Here is a 19887-nt window from a genome sequence, read left to right as displayed (position 1 = left end):
TTTTTGTAGAGAGACTTCTTGGACATATTCAAAACAGAGGGCATGGAGGAACCCAATCTACCTAGAGATGTCAGATGAGTTTTACCTTTTCCCTCCACATTGCTTAGGTTTCTTCCCTGGGGAGTGGCAATGACCATGTAATGGATGCTGTATCCCAGTGTGAGCAGTATGCCAAGGAGCAAGGAGCACAGGAGCGCAACGCACCGTGGCGGCTCTTCTTCAGGAAGGAGATCTTCACTCCTTGGCACAATCCAAGTGAAGACAATGTGGCCACCAATCTCATTTACCAACAGATTGTCCGAGGGGTGAAGTTTGGGGAGTATCGGTGTGACAAGGCAAGTGTCCTCAACAGCTAGTGGTCTGATCAACATACATCCATAATATGGTGAAATGCACCTCACAGAATGGAATAAGAAATCTTCCTCCCTGGGTACCTGATGGTTACTAGGGTATATACTTAGGAAACAGAGGCTACAAGAATCAGATCCTTTTGGCTGGAAAAGGATCAGACTCTCCCATGGGCTGCGTGAGCACCATTCCCTGTGGACTTGTGGATGAGAGAGTGAATATCACCTCATCCATAACCCCCAGTTTGGAGGGCTGCAGGAACACTGTAACCAGTCCACCAGGTCAGATTACTGTGAATTCTGCTAATCTTTAGGCATGAGACAGACAATTCAGGTTACAAACAGCTGTGCTATGCAATACAAACTCAGTGCAGAAGGGACTTTGGAAGCAGAAACCCATGTCTATAGAGTGTGAGCTTACAGAATTATTTCAGTGTCACTGAAATTAGCATCTCAAAAGACATTAAAGTCTCTGAGAATGCCCATTACATTTTGTCTTGTTTCTGTTTAAAATTATCCAGGTGTCAAACTGAAAATATCCTTCTTACTTAGCACCTAATTGTTTTCCTTTGAACCAGTAAACACCAGATACTATAGGAAATAAGCATCTTTTCCCATCTTTATTACATTAACATCAGCTCTTTTGTCATGTTTGGATGTCACAGGAAGAAGACCTAGCAGAACTGGCTTCCCAACAGTACTATGTGGACTATGGGTCAGAAATGGTACTGGAAAGGTTGCTAAATCTAATTCCATCCTACATCCCAGACAGAGAGATCACTGCATCTAAAACAGTGGAGAAATGGGCTCAGCTCATTATAGCTGCACACAAAAAGGTGGGACAATAAATCATCTGGTAATGGCTAAGATATGTTTCATTAGTTTTGGACTGGTATTTATTTAAAGACTGGATTGCACCTCAGATTAAGTTATCTAAATACAAGCATCTTCGTCTGTGTTAAGTCTCACTTCACATCACTCTCAGTGGAAACCCAGGGGTTCAGTTCTGTTGCCTGAACTGAGATGCCTGGGGTTTTCCTGCTCCAGGAATCTTAGGCCCTCCATCAGCCTCTCAGCTACATACAGAAGTCTCAGGTTTTGAAAGATGTCCTAAATGAGGCTAGATATCTGTGCTAATGGGCTATCAAATATCTATTTCCAGCTAAAGGACTGTCAAACTGAAAGGCAGACATCTATTTTAGAGAAACCCTAAGCCAGTTGAGAAGATCACACCCAGCTTTGTCACTCTAGATGCTTGCCCAGACTTCTCAGAGTCTTAATTATTCTCTGGAGGGGAAACTAGAATTTTGCCAGGAATTTCTCCAGCTTCTCACTTCTTCCCTCTTGGGGAAATTTGGCCCCTAGAATCATCAAGATCTAAATATTGGTTCCAAGATCTTCAGATGTCGTGGACCAAATGAGTTTCAAGGAGTTGTATTTTTTGCTCTTTCTGAGATATAACTTGGTTTGTGCTTCATGTTGCTTATGGTTTGCTTTGTCATTAGGGAATTTATACTCAAAAGAGGACAGACCCCAAAAAAGTCAAGGAAGAGGTGGTGGATTTTGCACGTTTCAAGTGGCCTTTGCTGTTTTCTCGGTTTTACGAAGCCTTCAAATTCTCAGGTGAGTCAATAAAACACATACTGGGATTGGTGGGATGGTCAAAAGCAAAAGGAAGAAGAATTAGGGGTTCCACAGACAAGACCTAATGGATCATCAAGTGTTTTGAACGCATTGCTTTTTTGCTGCATCCTCGTTAGCAGTGGCTCAAGCCATGAGTCTGCCATTATTTCTATTATTAAAAATAACTGATTTTTCTTATTGCACCCTTCTTTGCAACATAGACTTTTTCTATACTGTACCCTTAATGAACCAATTGTATGTCTTGCCTTCAATCTAGGGCCAAGCCTACCTAAAAATGATGTGATTGTGGCTGTCAACTGGACAGGAGTGTACTTTGTGGATGAACAGGAGCAGGTTCTCTTGGAGCTCTCTTTTCCAGAGATCACAGCTGTGTCAAGCAGCAGGTAAACTTCGCTAATGTTCTACCCCTAAAACAGTCTTTTTCCTTGACTTTGCTTTTTGATACCATTGTATTCCTTGTTTATATCTCCTATAAAAACATATCCCAGAGGGGGAAAGCTGCAAGGACAGAGTTTTACCTTGGCCACCATTAAAGCAGATGAATACACTTTCACCTCCAACAATGCAGAGGATATACGGGACCTGGTAGTGACATTCCTTGAGGGACTAAGAAAAAGATCCAAGTATGTGGTTAGTCTCCAAGACAACCCAAACCCTGGTAAGTAAAAGATCCTGTCCAGTAGCAAATGCATAGGCATATTAATTACTCCAAAAAGACTTGCAATAATAATAATAATAATACAAATTAATGGTTGTTTTTCTTGTAGTGGGGGAAGAGTCTGGGTTCCTCAGCTTCCTCAAAGGAGATCTCATAGTTCTTGACCAAGACACGGGAGAACATGTGATGAATTCAGGGTGGGCAAATGGATTCAATGAACGAACCAAGCAGAAAGGGGACTTTCCAACAGATTCTGTCTATGTCTTGCCTACTGTCACTATGCCTCCCCTGGAGATCGTGGTAAGCAGTCTTACAGAATAGAAATACTTGATGCAAAGCTTGAGGAGGTCAAAGTCTTTATGAGCAGTCCTTCTGACAATAATGTGGACCAGTGTGGCTGAGAGAGATGACGTGTTTCCTAAAGTACAAGTGATCTGCTGTAATAGTATCTTAGCCTTTCTTCTAGTCTCATCACTTTGATAACATGAGATTATGACTTGGCGTATCTATGAATCGTTTCACATCTTTCCAGCTAGTGCAATTCCTTTTCAGTGTATTTAAGGTTAGAAGAAACCACCACATGCATTCGTAGAGCAGTAGGTTCTAAAGCACATTCTCTTCATTAGAAAATGATCCCCACTATGGAAACATTTGTTATTCTTTGTACTAGTGACAAAGAATGGTACAGGGAAATGGCAGTTTTACAGTTCTTACTGTCTACTGGCTGAAATTAGTGGGTTATTTTTACTCACACATTGCCAGTCTCTTCATTTTGTAACTGCTACCTCTATATTGCACTGAGCATATGAGGTGACAGACAACATTTCATCCCACAGGCACTGGTCACAATGACCCCTGACCAACGACAAGATGTTATCAGAGCCTCCCAGATGGCAATTTCAGACAGTGAAGAGAGAGTGAAGCCATACACCTTGGAGGAATTTTCCTATGATTATTTCAGGTGATTTTTTTCAACCATCTTCAAAAAATACAGGAGTAGAAATCCTGTACAGGCCACACATACATAGTCCCTTTCATCTGTGTAACCTCTCCACTATTTCTTTTCTTTGCCTTTGCCACCAGGCCTCCCCCTAAGCACACCCTGAGTAGAGTTATGATCACCAAGAGCCGTGGGAAGGACAAGCTGTGGTGTTACACCCGGGAACCCATCAAACAGCCCTTGCTGAAGAAAATCCTGGGTAGCGAGGAGCTGTCCCAAGAAGCTTGCATGGCCTTCATTGATATCCTTTTACTGCCTGGTGCAGCCCTTGGACAACAGGACAATAGGGTCTGACAAAGGATGATCAGGCTCTTCAGGGACACAAGTGAAGTCCACTGAAAGCCTTCTGTCCTCTCTTCAGAGGGCTGTCACAAACTTGGTGATGAATCTGATTCTGCCATCTGTATTTAAGCATCCTTGAGATCTGAGGTATAGGGAACAAGTTATTATAGAATCAAAGAATCATTAAGATTGGAAAAGACCACTGAGATCATCTAGTCCAACCATCAACCCATCCTCACCATGCCCACTAAACCACTAAACTGTTGAGTCTTTCTGGTACACACTGCTTAGTGGCTCACTCAACAGTTCAGTTTTGGCTTACTTCAACTTTCCAAGATACATCTGCTGTAAAGGGAGTAGACCTAACCATTGTGGTCTGAGCTCATAAGCTCAGGGACAGGGTTTGATACCTGAATATTGCTTCACTTGGCAGAATAAAGGCAGCATGGAGATAGGCAAAGTGCAGATGTAGATCCAAACTGTGGAAATGGACTCTGTGTGTGTGTGAGCTTTTCTCTAGGATCCAAACTTTACAGTTTGAACAGTTCTACTGGTACAAGCCTGGTACTAATGCTACTACCATTACTGCTATTGTCACAACCACTTCTGTAGTCAAGTGTAGGTTGTCTTTACCACATCATCAATAGAAGAGGTTCTCTAAACCTCCTGGTGAGCTAATCCTTAACTCCTGCCTCTCACCAGTGCTAAAGTATATGGGTGACTACCCATCCAAAAGGACCCGCTCAGTCAATGAGCTGACAGACCAAATATTTGAAGGTGCCTTGAAAGCCGAGCCTCTGAAGGATGAAATCTACTGCCAGACCCTGAAACAGCTCACTGACAACCACATCAAGTAAGAGTTGCCTGTTTTCCTTGTCCCAGAGACACTAGCCTATGCTGGGCAAAGCATGTCTGGAGCATTTTTCCTCCCTTCTAGTGCTTCCATGCCATGAGTTACTTTTTCTGTTCTGTATCTCTCCTAATTTAGGTACAGTGAAGAGAAAGGCTGGGAGCTGTTGTGGTTGTGCACAGGCCTTTTCCCTCCAAGTAACATCCTCCTGCCCCATGTCCAAAGATTTCTTCAGTCCCGGAAACATCACCCATTGGCAGCAGACTGCATCCAGAGACTCCAGAAAGCCCTAAGGTACAACACCAAAAGACCTCCTAATCCTGACCATGTCACAGCATCCAAATATGCATGAGAAACAATAAGTAGGAGATATTTAGTTGATTGGAGGGACAGTGAAATCTCACAGCCTCTGTCTTCATTCAACCAAGGCTAATTAAGGGTATATCTGGTGGAGGATGTTGCTTATTCTGTGGCATCTGCTTCCTTCTGTTTTGCAGGAATGGGTCCAGAAAGTACCCTCCCCATCTTGTGGAAGTGGAAGCCATTCAACACAAAACCACCCAAATTTTCCACAAGGTTTACTTTCCTGATGATACCGATGAGGTAAGCGGAACAGAAACAAACTCTTAATTTTTGTCAGGACAGCTGTCCAAATTCTTACTAAAATCTCAGAAGAGATTTATTCTAATGCAGAAAAATTCAGCCTTCCCACAAGTGTCTGAACCAGAGCAGTGCCAGGAAAACCCATTCTTACCAGGATAGGAGACTGGAGCTTAAGGGTCTGATTTCCTACCATTCACCTTTTCAAGACATGGGTGCAGAGCTGGCTCTCACTGGGGATTTTATAATACAATCTCATCAAGAGAGGAACATTTTATGTTCATCTCCATCCTCTTTCTCAGTGGTTCACAGACTTTGGCCATCAGTTATTTAGATCCTAGACTAGACTATACAGTCCACCAAGCTATGCCTAGCTAGGCACTCTGCTAAGGCTCCCAGTAGCAGAGAAGGAGCCAGCAAACAAGAAAATGCAATTATTTCTCATTCTTCTGACCTGAAGTGACACAGAAATCATGATATCTGCACTCAGAAATGTCTCATTAAGCATCTTTCGCACAAATAAGGCAGGTAGTGATATTGTTGCTGGAAGCAGATGGGCATATTCTTGAACTGCTATCTCGTGTTACTGACTGGTATTCCAGTGAGGCTTGCTCTCTTCCATCATGCCTTTAGGTACATCTAAATCCTTGCATTTCCAAAGGTGTTCATGTGAAAAAGAGTTCATATCCATAGGAGAATTTGAACAGTAGCTATGTATGCCCATGTTTGTCTGTTACAGGGATTTTAAGATATCCACTGGAACTTCCCATCACTCTCTCTGAGTTTTGGTGGCTTTTCATTGTGTAACAAACATGACACTATTTTATACACATACATCTGTGTGAGAGCCAGGAGAAGGTGGAAGAGAGAACTTCTGCACTTGGATGTATTCTCTTTGACCATGGAAGTCATACAAGTGGGCTGACAAAGCCTTGTCACTGTGGTACAACATGCATTTTCCCCAGTCTCATGAGATGTAGAACATGGATCCTGGTGGTTCAGGCTAACAGGGGTCATGTATGTGGTGGGTAGAAGTCTAAACTCTTTGAACTGCTGTGAAATGAAGCTCCTTAAGTGGCCAGAGAAAACCAAGTCACTGAAAATTCTAAGAATAACTCAGAAAGTGGAAAATGGAGAGATATCATCAGTGAAGAAGCAACTGGGACAGATCAGCCTGGAGGTCTGTCACTCCTGTAGACAAATAGGTCTGAGGTGTTACAAATGGATCAGAAAAAATCTCTTGCATTGCCTTGGTAGCCCTACAGAGGTCAACACAGAGTGCAGATGTAGTATCCTGAATCACGACATTTCACCAATAGCACGGCTGAACTTCTACAAATGTGCCTTCCCATGTGCAGAGCCACAGTCCACAAAGTCATTGTTTTCATTGGTGGTGTGCACCCAAATCTCTTCATGCATCTAAACTTAGAGTTCCTCAAAGAGAGCATAAAACAGAAATTAATCCTGAGGTAGCAATGATAACGTTCTTCCTTTCTTTATAGGCATTTGAGGTGGAGTCCAGCACAAAAGCAAAGGATTTCTGCCAGAACATCTCCAACAGACTGCTCCTAAAGTCTTCTGAAGGCTTCAGCCTCTTTGTCAAGATCTCTGACAAGGTGAGTGACCCACACTCACATTGTAGTAGTGCCAAAGCACTCAGTGCTTCATTTCCAGAGACTCAGTAGATGTGCACTGCTAGAGCTGTAAAACAGGTTGCCCACAGGTGTGGTGTTGGAAGTCTTGTCTTTGGATACATGCAAGGTCAGGCTGGACCAGGCTCTGAGCAACCTGATCTAGCTTGTGCATGTACCTGTCCATTGCAGGAGGGTTGGTCTAGATGACCTTTAATGGTCCCTTCCAACTCTGTAGCCCCACAAATAAGATTAATTCCTCTGCAAGCACTGCAGCATTTCTAAGTCAGATCTAAACTGCTACAGGTGAGATTTGCAATATTATAGCAATGGTTACAGCAATCATCCTAAAAGGGAAAAGTCCTGTGTTAACAGGTGGCCGTAATACCTGATAACACTGTAGTGTCCTTGTTGATTTAGGGACCCAAATAGAACCATTCTATGTGCAGGATCTCACAGAGGAAAGGGGTAGAAAACCTGAGCCTGCTGTTGAGATGAGTTCTTAAAAGATTAAATTAGGTGTTAGAGGGAAATTTTTCACAGAGAGGGCAGTGGAGGCACTGGCACAGTCTGCTCAGAGGGCTGTGGTACCCCATTCCTCCAAGGTCTTCAAGGCCAGGACCTCAAGGCCTGAACTGTACACATCAGAGGGTTCAAACTAGATGAACTTTAAAGTCCTTCCCAATTCAACTGTATAATTCTGTGACAAAAGACTAAGAAAAACGTGCAAGTGTAGAGATGCTTTGGGCAACTGGAATAAATCTGTAGAGATAGTCATCATGGAGGGAAATTAATTGCTCCAGAAAAAACTGAGACAAAGCAGTGAGAAACAACTACAGGAGGTGGGACAGTGTGCAGCCCTACCTGTGGCCTCTTGCTGCTTACCTGGTCTTCATAAGCATGTACTGTGCCTGCAGGTCATAAGTGTGCCCGAGGGAGATTTCTTCTTTGACTTTGTGAGACACCTGACGGACTGGATAAAGAAAGCAAGACCAGCAAAAGATGGTAACAGTGCCTTTTCTCCATTGTGGGTCACACACAGTCCTACTTGAGCCCTCTAGTCCTTTCAAAGGAGTCTACTGCCACTCTCCATTGGGCTATTGCTGTGGTTGTGCAGATGCTGGGGACAGTCACCTGGGGGATGAGGAAGGAGATGGTCTGTCTGGTGCTCACAGCATTGTTCTGATGTCTGCTCCCTGCTTCCTTCGTGCAGGTATAGTGCCTTCCCTCACCTACCAAGTGTTCTTCATGAAAAAGCTTTGGACCAACACAACGCCTGGAAAGGATTCAATGGCAGATTCAATCTTCCACTATTATCAGGTACTCTGGGAATCTGAAATAGCGGTGGAGACTTTGGGAGGTTTTAAGAGTGGAATTGAAAGACTGTTTAGGTGCAGATGAAGACTTGCATTAAACAGAATATATTCTGCCTTAAACAGAGAGCTACAAAGAGCAGTTGGGTTGCATGGCAAGGAGTGGCCTTCATGCATTTTAGGTAACCCCTTCAGCTGGGAAGCAAGAAGTGGGAGAGTATGTCTTGCTAGCAGCCTCAGCAGAGAGGCCAAATTCTGAAGCATTCTGAAGGTTGCCTGCTCTTCCATTCTTGGAGATGAGCTGTGATAGCCCTAAAAGCCATTCAAGAAGCTGCAGCTTTTAGGCATTTGCTTCTTCTGAGGAGAAAGAGACACCTGCATGTCACAAAGCTCTCTCTGAATCACACATATGTTCCCCATGTTTCTGCTTTGATAAAGCAATTATCCCAACATGACCATATTCCCTAATGCTTTAATTGTTTCTTATTATATAACAATTTTTCAAACATTTGTTGGATTCTCAGTGACATGAAGGGTGAACAAGACTATGGATGCACACATATGTTATCTAAAAAAAGGACCGTCCTGTGCTGTATAACAGGAGGCTTTTTTAGATCAGAGATCTTTAGACAACCTCCACTTGCCAGCAGAGAATGAAGGTCTGGGCTCACCCTCTCCATCCCTGAATTGCTGTCTCCCCTACACAGGAGTTACCAAAGTATCTACGTGGTTACCACAAGTGTACACGGGAAGAGGTTCTGCAGCTGGCAGCTCTCATCTATCGAGTGAAATTTGAGGATGACAAGTCCTATTTCCCCAGCATCCCTAAGCTCCTGAAGGAACTGGTGCCTCAGGACCTCGTCCGGCAGCTCTCTCCAGATGACTGGAAACGGGTAAAACAGCAGCTTTATTCTTACATCAGTCTAGGCTTGGGGGAGCCCACCATCTTGTGTCACTTGTCTGATGTTCAGCATTGAAGTGATGCTGCCAGAGTGAGTGATCTGTGGTCCTTCTTGAGCCTTGGCAGAGCAAGGCTCCCGATCAGCACCAAGAGGAGGAATTGTACATGTGTGTTTGTATAGGCAAGTCTAGAATGTAGAAGAAATAGATGCCTCACTGCCAAGAAACAGTCTTATAAGCATTTTATCTTTCCTAGGATTTGAACACAACCAGGTACCTAACCAACAATTTGTTGGTTTCTTCAGTAGAAAGTTCCTCAGTCCTCTCTGCTTCATAAATTGGAGATCAAAACTTACAGTCCCTACAGTAGAATGCAAATGGCCCATCAAAGAAAGGAGGACCTACCTTGGTTCCAGGTTTTGCTCCAGTGACTATCCAGTGGAAGCATTCATTGGTGCAGACTGGAATCAACACCTATATAACTTCTCTAGCTATCTTCTTAGTGGCTGCCTCAAAACTTGCCAAAAAATAAAAACCAATAGAATTTAGTGCAGAGAGAACTGTTTGTAGGTTTATCATAGACTGTGGTTTGTTAATGAATCTCAATGAAAGCGAAATTACTATGTGAAGCAATTACGGTTTCTGGTAGGATAGTCCATCTTTGTGGCGTGATGCTCCTTCCTTGGAGAAATTCATGGTACTAGACAATGCAAACCTTCCAACTCTACTGTCTTCTCTGTTGCAGTCCATTGTGGCATACTACAATAAGCATGCAGGCAAAACAAGAGAAGAAGCCAAGCTTGCCTTCCTAAAGATTATCTTCAAGTGGCCTACATTTGGATCAGCATTCTTTGAAGTGAAGGTACTTGCCCTTCTTGGAGTTTTCCTGGCAACTTTGGGCTAAGTTCAGAAGTTCCATATCATGGGTGGGCTTCAGGCATACAGGGTTGTCCCAGTATTTGGGATGAACTGGACTGGGACTAATCCGACGAGACAGGGAAAGAATGTGAGATTCTCCATCAGTAAAGGGCTGATACAGTATTTGTGTCTGCCCTGTTTCACACTAAGACACTGTAGAGCACCGTTGTATCTCAGGCATCTTTGGGTCTTCTGTACAGCTGAAGAGGCAAGAGCCATTTGTTTTGTGAAGGGAAAGGGGAACATGCAGTTTTCCACTGGGTAGAAGATAATAAGTCCAGGGGTTTTACATCCTGCCCCAGCTCTTCCTTTCCTATGGTGGAATAGCTTTGGAAGATGTCAAAGAGGAACAAGGAACTTCAGACTCTCTCTGTAGCCCAGACTATTACCAGTACCTTAAAGGTTTCTATGTTTATCTTTAAGTCATTAACTGGATAGCAGTTAATGAGCCAGCAGATGCTGGCAAGAGAAGACAGACAGTGAGGAAAAAGGAAATGATTTTGCATGTCGCTTCCCCTGATCAGATCATCTCATCTCATTTCCAACAGCAAACTACAGAGCCAAATTATCCAGAAATCCTTCTAATTGCCATCAATAAACATGGAGTCAGCCTCATTGATCCCAAAACCAAGGTAAGACTGAGGTCTTCACCAGATGCCCTTGAGCCAACTGCCCAAAAGCTGTGTTATTTAGAGATGCAGAAGTTCTCATTATGCCTAGTTTGAACAACTGAGTAGCCAGAAAAGATCCCAGAGAAGAAGAACTGACAGCAGCAACTCTTTGAGCCCTGTAAATGGAGAATATACGTACTCCTTCCTTAATCTCTTCACAGGCATTAGGGCTGGAGCTGGGGCACATGAGCTCCTACTTGGTACTTCCACCAACCACATGGTTTTACCAAAATAGCCATTCTCCACAAGCACTGGATGATCCAGAGTCTTGCATTTCACTGCTGTTCCTTTGAGGCCATGGTACAGTCTCATTTCAAAAGACATCTTTAGTCTGCTTTGAAGGAAAGAGAACAGGGACATGGAAGGTCCCCATGTCCTTCATAAAAGTTGAGGCTTTTGTGTGTTGACTGTCAGTTTTGTGTTCCCACCAGGATATTCTCATCACTCATCCCTTCACCAAGATCTCCAATTGGAGCAGTGGCAACACATACTTCCATATAACGATTGGCAACCTGGTGAGGGGAAGCAAGCTGCTCTGTGAGACATCCCTGGTAAGGAGGATTAAAGGTTATGGCACATAACCTAACACATAACATAACATAAAGGTTATGAAAGCAGATGTGGGCTCAAGGGGTGTACTCTTACAAAGGTTTTTTGTCAGTCTTGTCCCTACTAACAGTCACAACAAAAACGACAAAACTGCTTAGCAAATCTTAAACCCAAAGAATGAAGGATATAAATTCCTGCCAGGTTTATTATTATTAACTTTGGACATCCTGTTTGACGTTGCCCATTTGAAAACCGACTCCTTTTCCAAAGCTCTGAAAATCAGTAGCATCCTGAGAGAGTTTCACGCTGCAAATTATTTGGCCTTTTATCCTTGTGTCAGTGTCATGACACCCAAGAAGAATGGTGGAAAAGAGGAAAAAAGAGGGGAAAATACACCTGGACACATGTAAATCTACAATGTATAGCAAGAATGTTGATAGGGAATAAGCCAGAGGTTAAGTTTTGCTAAAAGGACGTGTAAGAATTTCTCTCTCTTCATCAGGGCTACAAGATGGATGATCTTCTGACCTCATACATCAGCCAGATGCTAACAGCCATGAGCAAGCAGAGGAGTGCAAAGGGTAGCAAGTGAACTGCACGAAGCCACTGGCACGTGGTCATGGGGCTAATTCACCAGCTGAGGGCTGTGGGATACCCATGCACCTGGGGGAGAACCTTTGCCTCCCAGATGTGGAAGATGAGCCGAACACCATCAGGGAGTTCACTGGACTCTGACCTTGAGGGCTCCAATCCCAACACCCCTTCCAGCGAAGATGACTATCTCTGACCTCCCGTCCTCCCTCCCCACCCTGACTACACCTGAACCTCAAAGAATTCCAGAGGACAACACTGCTCTCAGACAACGACTTGGGCAAAAAGACTCTGGCAGGAGGTTTGCCTGAACCCAATGGCTGGAATCACAAAGGCTCTGGGAAGAGGGTTTTTGTGTGTGTGCGTGTGTGTGGCTTGGTTTGGTTTGGTTTGGTTTGATTTGTGTTGTGTTGTGTGTTTTTTAAGTGTCAACAATTGGAATGCTAACGCCATTTGGTGAGCTCATGGACGTTTTAGGTTTGAAGACGAGTAGCAGAGACTCAGTCCAGCCTGGAAAGGTGTCCAATGAAAACCACAGGACTTGTTTTTTGACACTGAAAAAGAATGCACTGTGTTCTCAAGGACAGAAAGAGAAAGCAGGCTGGGAGGAGCACATTTTAACTAGGAATCAGAATAAACAAACCACTGATGTTAGAATATTAAAGTGCTGTCTGTGCAATGCTGGAAATATTTAACGAACAAACTTTAAAGTTTTGTTTCTTCCTCTATTTATTTTTTAAAACATTAAAAAGAAAGAAATCTTGCATTTTGTGCCGATATCTGGACAATGCCTTGGGGCTGAGGGTGACCTGCAGGACAATCCCTCACCCAAGGATTCCCCTGGAAACATGACTGCCAGCAACTAAGGCACATCTGTCCCAATTAAGGGCTCAGCTGGAAGAGAAGAGTGGAAGATGAATTACCTCCTTTTGCCTCAAGTCCAGACAAATTAACCCTGGGAGGATCTTTTCCACAAGCTTCGATATGGATGTGGGGATTTTGGAGTTCCCACTCTTGAAAGAATATGGCCAAGCCCATGTACAGAAAGGATTCTGACCTTAACAGGGACTTGGACATCAACACTGGAAACAGCTAATGATTAGCTAATGATTTTGTTGTGCTTTTGTGTGTGACACTGTATAAAATGGCTCTCTACCAGCCCCAGCTGGAGCCAGAACTGCTTACAGGTAGGGCAAGCCCTTGGTCTCAGTGGGCTTTTCTCTGCCTTTGGTTGGCCATACTCATCTGCTGGGTGCTTGTCTCATCTCCCACCCAGCAACATGCATTGTGGAGCAGCTGGACCAGAGATGGGACATGCCAGCAGAGAGGAGGCTAACCCACATTGTGTCTGGAAGAATAGAGGGGAAGGAGCATGGGATGCCTTTCTGAAATCCAGGCTTCAAAGGATCAGGTGCCTGGGCACATGGCATCAGGAGCTCTGAGGAGTGTACACCAAGATGGTGTACTGAGACTACTGTGAAGATCTGATGCTGTTGTTATTAATGCTGAGTGGCTCCCAGTAGATGTGGGAGAACTCTCTTGGTCCTGTGCATTGGGCTGAGCTCAGCTGCACTCATAGAAGTCAATACTGTGTGGTACCATATGTTGCTGGAGCTCAGCTGGGCTCAGTTCCTCAACACCATGGCACTGCTTGTTGAACCACAAGGACAACAGCATGTGGCTGGGATGCAGCAGTGACACTGGACCATGGTTTCTCCACCAAAGCAAACACAATGCTGTGCAAAGATATTCACCGACTGGACAGACCTGCCACAAAATCTCCTTCCTCCACCCTCTCCCTGCCTATGGCACTTTCTGATGGGATCATGGCAATACCAGCTAAGCCTGCACTGGGAGCCTTGCTGTCTCCCCAGCAAACATCTCCAATGCGCCTCCCTCCCTTGCTGCCATGATCTGGCTGACCCAGGGGTCCCACCCACTCCTAGTCAAGCTTCCATCATCCTTACCACCACCATCACAAGTTTCTTGAGTTTCCAGCCATCCTTGCCTCTCCCAACAAGCTCAGTGCACATCGTAGAAATGTTTTTCAGTGCTGTCCTGGGGAGCTTTGCCCCACAAAACTCCCTTATCCCCTCATTCACAGCTCTGTTGGCCTCCCATATACCCTATCATTTTGGGGGTGTTGGGACTCTGTGTGTGTGTGCCTGTGTGTCATATGTATTAGCATCTGCTGGCCTCTTTGTATTCACAACGAGCAATGTAACATGCAAAAACATATGTCCAAGTAAAATAATTTTAAAAGGCATAAAATGACCTGTGGGAGGCTGTTCTGCACTCTGCAGTTGTGGTATCTTCAGGGGTGGAAGAGTGAGATCAGGGCTCTACTTCATTAGGGAGAGGACTTCTCTTTATGTAGTGGGACTCCCGGTAAGAATGTCCAGTGATGGGGAGCACATCATCTGTGTGTTGGTGCTTAAGGACATCAATTAATGAGCACAGTAGTGATAGGCTGACGATTGGACTTGAGGTCTTTTCCAACGTTTATGGTTGCATGACTATGTGATAAGTGAAATCTTCTCTTTATGGGCAAAACCCATTGGTGGTAGAGTCACCATCCTTGGAGATGTTTATGGAGAAATGGCACTGAGCAACATAGTGGGCATGGGTTGGGCTTGGGCTTGGTGATCTTAGAGTTCTTTTCCAACCATAATGACTCTATGATTGCATGAGAAGTTTTTGTGCAGAATTCAGACCACCAGCCACACGCTTAATAGTGTTAACAGGACCTGATAGCTGGGAAGCAAGAAAAATAGTAGCTGAGACACAACAGAGCTCAGGACAGCTGTTCTGTGTCAGCCTGGGACACACAGGACCACAGCCTGTCCCAACCACATCCCTTACCTGGAGGACACCATGAAAAACACCTTCATCCAGTCCAAACACTTTCAGCTCTCATTTTTCTGCACATGGGCAGTACCCACAAATGCTGTGAACCAGAGATGGGTGCAGAGTACAAGGAAGGGATTTAACACCATCATTAGCATCCTCTGTATGCTCTATAGATCCAGAGCTGCTCTACAGCAATCCTTTAGCTCTCTTCTGAGGAAGCTAGTGTCTTTTTGCATTTCTAGCCTCCAAAATGCTTGAAAATATCGAACTTTGAAAGGTTCAGCCCTTCTCAGCAGTGTTAAGTTTGAAACGTAGCACTTCCCTTTCACACTTCAGTTGTGATATAGGTTTACTTAGCAAAAACATTCTGCTGAATGAGGCTTATATATGAGAAGACGCCTGTGGTCTGATTTTGGTAAAGATTACTATGATGTTCTTCCCGTTTCCTTTGCTGGAATAAGAACAAAACAGGATAGGAGTATGTAAATGTATTTAAAGTTGCACTTGCAATTTACAAAATAGTAATAATTGTTTAAAAGTATTAACTGTTCAAGTAGAAATTTATGGCTTAAACCTGGGAAATGCTCAGCTCTCCTTTGCAGAGCAGAGTACTGTTTTCCCTCCCCGTGTGCCAAAAGCCACTGGGAGAAATGAAAACTGAAATAAATCCCAGGATGCAGAGTTGGTATGAAGATCTTCCACGAGGGAAAAGAAAACTGTACATTTGGAGGAACCAGTTCACATGCATCGAAACAAAGAAAAGTGTTGTGATCTTGTTTGTAGTCCTGGTAGTTACTTGGCCAAGGCACCAAAACTCCTTTTGCATTCATGGGGAATACTCCCTCACTGAAAATCAGAGTGAGGAAGCTGTCCTGTTTGGACTAAGGGAGGGACTAGAGGAAGGAAAAGAAAAACCTAAGTTACAGACCCTGCTGAGCCATCCAGCAGCACTTGACCACCATGATGGGGCTGGTGTGCTCTTGGGCTGGAGAAGACCTGTGAGGAGGAGGGGACTATGGGGACTGGGGAAACAAGGGCAGACAAGGACAAGCAGGACCAGAGGGTGCTGAGGATGATTACCCTTTGAGATGCCAAATGTCTCAAAAGGAAACAGTGGCTACTACATGGGTAATTCTAGGGATGTTTAACCATCTCATTGTGGTGCCCAGCTCACAGCTGAAACCCCGTGTGTGCTCCCCTTCACCCTTGGTATCCTTGCCAGGGATGAGATGATGAGGAAAGCAGAGGGAGAACTCAGTGTTCATCTCCATCAGGACCATGATGGCAAATGACTCCTTCTTGTCAGAAGCCAATTAGCCCCTCTTGGCAGGCTGGATTTGCACTGCAGGAAGAGTCATCGAGGGATGCTCCAATCTCTGGATCTCAGTGAGATGGCAGCTCTGCATCCTTCCTGGCCACATCAGGCCATGACGGTTGGCATGTTGCTAAGCTCTGGAAAAGAAGGCACATAGTAAGCGATTGAAATAATGAAATACTGAGACAGCTTGGTTGGGTCATTTTGTCTTTGGTTCAGAAACCTGGAGCATGGAAGCATTTCATAGGTTCCCAGGGATGTGGTGGATGCCCTGCCCCTCAAGACTTTCAAGGTCAGGCTGGATCAACCTCTGGTCAACCTCATCTCACTGTTCATTGCAGGGGAGTTGGACTAGATGACCTTTAAAGGTCCTTTCCTACTCTGAGGATTCCATGATCTCCAAAACATATTGTTAAGGCATATTATAGAATCTAATATATATTAGATGTTTGCAGACAGTGATAACATGCATTTTGACCTCTTTTCTTGTTGCATAAATCCATCTCTTAAACACTCCATGCTCCAGCCCTGACAAGGTTGGTGGCCCCATTGGGCTCAGTCATGTCTCAGCACCATCACCAACCCATTGGTTATGCTCCATGGAAACTTCCCCAAGCAGGATCCAACTCCTGCCCCCTCCTCACCCACTCACCTGTCCTGAACTTGTTGTAAGTGCCACTCTCCAGCATTGGGTCACCTTCATGGGCACAGCAGGAGAAGCTCCGCTCTCGCCACCTGCAAGGGGCAAAGCGCCTGGGTGAGCTCCCTGTAACCCTGGTCACCTTATTCTCCTTTGTTAGGGCTAGAACTGCCCAGGTATCTGAGGATTTGCTCAGGTCTTTAGTGAGAAGGGAGCCTGGTTCATGCTTGTGATGCTTAAGTATCCACACTTCACATGAGCAATAGCATTCTGAGGGTAACTTGGTGACTAAGCCCCAGTTTTCTAGGAAAGATTTAAGGGATTACAGTCCTTATTTTGCAGCTGCTGGTTCCTAAGCAGACAAAGACATTTAAAATTTTTAAGTTTGGTGGACTCATGAACCTGATAAACCAGATCATACAGGTCCCACAGGCACATCTGATGGTCCTGTGCTCCCAGAAGAACTGGGAATGTCTGTCCTGCAATGGATGGCATGGAAAGATCTGGAGATGGTAATAATGTATTGCATGGGTGTGGTCATTTTAAACCATCTGCTGCAACCTGCAGCCTTGGAAGCAAAGTGAAAGATGCTGCTTTATATACAACACAGGGTCAGGGTTGCAGAAAGCAGAGCAGGGTGAGCAGTTTCTGATCCAACCATGCTGCATCCAACAACCTGATCCAAGTTTTCCCAATAATCAAAAACAGATAAAGCCATGAATTGACAGATGCAAAGAAAACACAGTGCTTGGCACACTCAGGTGTTTTCAGGTGGGTGGATGGATTTCCTCATTGACTTTGACACATGTAGACAGAGAGACACGGGGTGCACAAATATTAACAATAAGAGCTTTCCACCTGGTGCCTAAAGTCCTAATATCTTAGCTCCTAATCTAAATAGTAAGAACAGAAAAATCAATTCCTTTTCCAGTCCATCAGCTTTGATAACTTATTTATGTTGCTACTCTAAACCCACCACAACTATATTGAATCCTTCAGGTAAGTGAAGCCTGAGTTGCCAAAAGGAAAGGAAAACAGGAAAGCAAGCAGGAGATGTTTTTGGAGATTTTCAGGGCACTTTCTTTCTTTCTTTTTTAAACAATTCTTGAAGAAGAGCAGTTTTAACCCTTCAGGACACTGTAAGCATCCTTCCATTCCTCTACCAAGAGCAACAGATCAGGTTAGAAAGCAGTGGAACCAGGAGTTGGACACAGCGATCCTGATGGGTCCCTTCCAACTCAGGATATCAAATCTTTCCTATACAGATTTGCCATTTCTCCCTGATTTTGTGAAGTCAGTTGTTACCAGTGCAGAGCAAAGATGAGCGAGATGAGAAGCACTGAGGCCAGGTCTGTCAGGATCCACATGATGTTGTACTGCCGTGGTGTCTGGAAGAGAACAACAGAGAATATGTCCAACACCACAGACACTGAAGCATGCAAAAAGATGAGCGAGCTCCTTCTTACTACTTGGCCGTGGCAATTCAGCTAACTCATGTGCACGTGAAGTGATATCCTTCAGGTGTTTAAAGGAAGGATTTGGAAGCAGTCACCTGCCATTGGGTGTAAGTGCCAAGCCATCATCCTTTGTAAAAACAGATCTGTTGGGTGTCCAAGGAGACTGGATTGCTGCATTGCAGTGCAGTGAATACAGCACAGACTCCTTGTTTGTCCCTACAACGTTAATATCAATTGATGGCATCTGGTTCCCCCTGCAAAACTGTCCTTGAGTGAAAACCACTAAGGGGCTGGGGAGGCTCCTGCTTTAAGTCTAGGATTGTCCTCAGATTGGATCTCACCCACCCTCAGAAGGGATGAAAATTATTTAGTTTTCTGGATGAGAGACAGGAGCATTTTAACTTCAAGAGTGTGAAACTGGCTATTCCAAATGGTAACTTTTATGATGCAAGGACTCTGGTGAGAACATGGCACTCCTCAGCCCTACAGATTGTCAAAGGCGGAGTAGAGGATGAACAACCAACATGAAAAGCTCCTCCCAGCAAGGAGGGGTTGCCTCTATGCTTTTTTCCCTTTGGCACATGACATCTGACCAAGTTTGTAAAGGAATGCATGAGTTTCTGGTCATTAGGAACTCCTGACTACAGTAAGGTTCTTTAGAATCTCAGAAATTGAAACTGTCATGCAGTAACCGCACGTGCCCTCAAAGCCCCCTTCCTTTGTCTTTACATGAGCCTCACCAGGACTTGCTTTCCTTCATTTCCAACACAGACATGAAGCCCTACCAACTACAGTGCTTTTCTAAGGGCCAAGATAAAACAGGAGTTGGGGATGATGATATCTGCAGTGGCTCACAAGAACCAGACTCATGTTAAGCCTCTTTTATCCGTGAATGAATTGGCCCTTGATCTCTAAAGGTAACCATGAACAACCTACCTCCATTTTGTACCCCACAAACAAGGGAGGACTACTGCTTACCATGAGGAAGAGTGGTTGGTTGAGGTTCTTCAGCGTGTGGACAGCATTCGTGGTCACAGAGTGTGCCCCAGAGCACCAGGCCAGGGAGAAGAGCCAGGGCTCATTGATCACATACAAATTGGTGGTGATGTTTGCCTCAGCATATTTCCTTTAAAAGATCAAGAGGCAATTGCCTTCATTAAGAAAAGCAAGGAGGTTAGTACTTCCTTTGGGCTGAATCAAGGAGAAATAGCAAATCTGTCTAGGAAAGATTTGCTTTAGGACAAGAAATCAGGAGCTACTTGAGTTCTACCAAGAAGATCTCCAGATCCTTGGAGGTGTTCAATAAACATGTAGATGAGGTATTTAGGGACATGCTTTAGTGGGCAATATTGGTGATAGGGGGACAGCTGGACTAGATAATCTTAGAGTTCTTTTCCAACCTTAATGACCCTATGATTCTATGATTATATGACCCTGGTTGATTAAATACGGACTTGGACTTGGGTAGGGAGAGGACTGGGGTTCAATTATGCCACCTCTTGGCCATAGTCAGGGTCAGCAGTGGGAGTGAATTAAAGCCCTTAACCTCCAAAATGCAATAGGGACGTCAGCTTACCCCCAAGGAGTCCTTTCTAAAATGCTATCGATCCCAGAGCTGGTCACTGGAGGGAGACATTGCCACACACACGAGGCAAATGTTCTCTAGCCAGA

The 19887-nt window shown here is 44.4% G+C and overlaps 2 protein-coding genes across 9 annotated transcripts in view; one reads left to right on the top strand and one right to left on the bottom strand.

Annotated features, from left to right (window-relative positions):
• The window catches only part of MYO7A (myosin VIIA), an 82944-nt gene extending 70224 nt beyond the window's left edge, over positions 1 to 12720 (top strand). For all 6 annotated transcript variants that reach the window (XM_015852500.2, XM_032442283.1, XM_015852499.2 and 3 more), the window contains 19 exons: positions 108 to 335; positions 1013 to 1183; positions 1853 to 1970; positions 2248 to 2374; positions 2480 to 2649; positions 2759 to 2949; positions 3486 to 3610; positions 3733 to 3890; positions 4631 to 4784; positions 4920 to 5075; positions 5279 to 5384; positions 6884 to 6997; positions 7930 to 8017; positions 8226 to 8332; positions 9033 to 9218; positions 9971 to 10087; positions 10692 to 10775; positions 11246 to 11365; positions 11866 to 12720. In XM_015852500.2, coding sequence (XP_015707986.1) covers positions 108 to 335; positions 1013 to 1183; positions 1853 to 1970; positions 2248 to 2374; positions 2480 to 2649; positions 2759 to 2949; positions 3486 to 3610; positions 3733 to 3890; positions 4631 to 4784; positions 4920 to 5075; positions 5279 to 5384; positions 6884 to 6997; positions 7930 to 8017; positions 8226 to 8332; positions 9033 to 9218; positions 9971 to 10087; positions 10692 to 10775; positions 11246 to 11365; positions 11866 to 11955 — 2610 coding nt within the window. In that variant the 3' untranslated portion in view covers positions 11956 to 12720. The remainder of the gene's footprint in view (positions 1 to 107; positions 336 to 1012; positions 1184 to 1852; positions 1971 to 2247; positions 2375 to 2479; positions 2650 to 2758; positions 2950 to 3485; positions 3611 to 3732; positions 3891 to 4630; positions 4785 to 4919; positions 5076 to 5278; positions 5385 to 6883; positions 6998 to 7929; positions 8018 to 8225; positions 8333 to 9032; positions 9219 to 9970; positions 10088 to 10691; positions 10776 to 11245; positions 11366 to 11865) is intronic.
• Positions 12721 to 13447: 727 nt separating this feature from the next.
• GDPD4 (glycerophosphodiester phosphodiesterase domain containing 4) overlaps positions 13448 to 19887 on the bottom strand; it is a 31424-nt gene continuing 24984 nt past the window's right edge. For 2 of the 3 annotated variants that reach the window (XM_015852501.2, XM_032442285.1), the window contains exons 13-16: positions 19195 to 19342; positions 18065 to 18147; positions 16772 to 16854; positions 13448 to 16256 (exon numbers count right to left, since the gene is read on the bottom strand). In XM_015852501.2, the coding sequence (XP_015707987.1) occupies positions 16225 to 16256; positions 16772 to 16854; positions 18065 to 18147; positions 19195 to 19342 (346 nt within the window). In that variant the 3' untranslated portion in view covers positions 13448 to 16224. Of the gene's footprint in view, positions 16257 to 16771; positions 16855 to 18064; positions 18148 to 19194; positions 19368 to 19887 lie in introns of those variants that run through there. The other variant, XM_015852503.2, reaches the window with a different exon arrangement.

Source organism: Coturnix japonica, chromosome 1 (genome assembly GCF_001577835.2).
Source record: "Coturnix japonica isolate 7356 chromosome 1, Coturnix japonica 2.1, whole genome shotgun sequence".
Lineage (NCBI taxonomy): Eukaryota > Metazoa > Chordata > Aves > Galliformes > Phasianidae > Coturnix > Coturnix japonica.
Note: the sequence above shows the minus strand (reverse complement) of the source record. Positions and strands in the feature narration are given on the sequence as shown.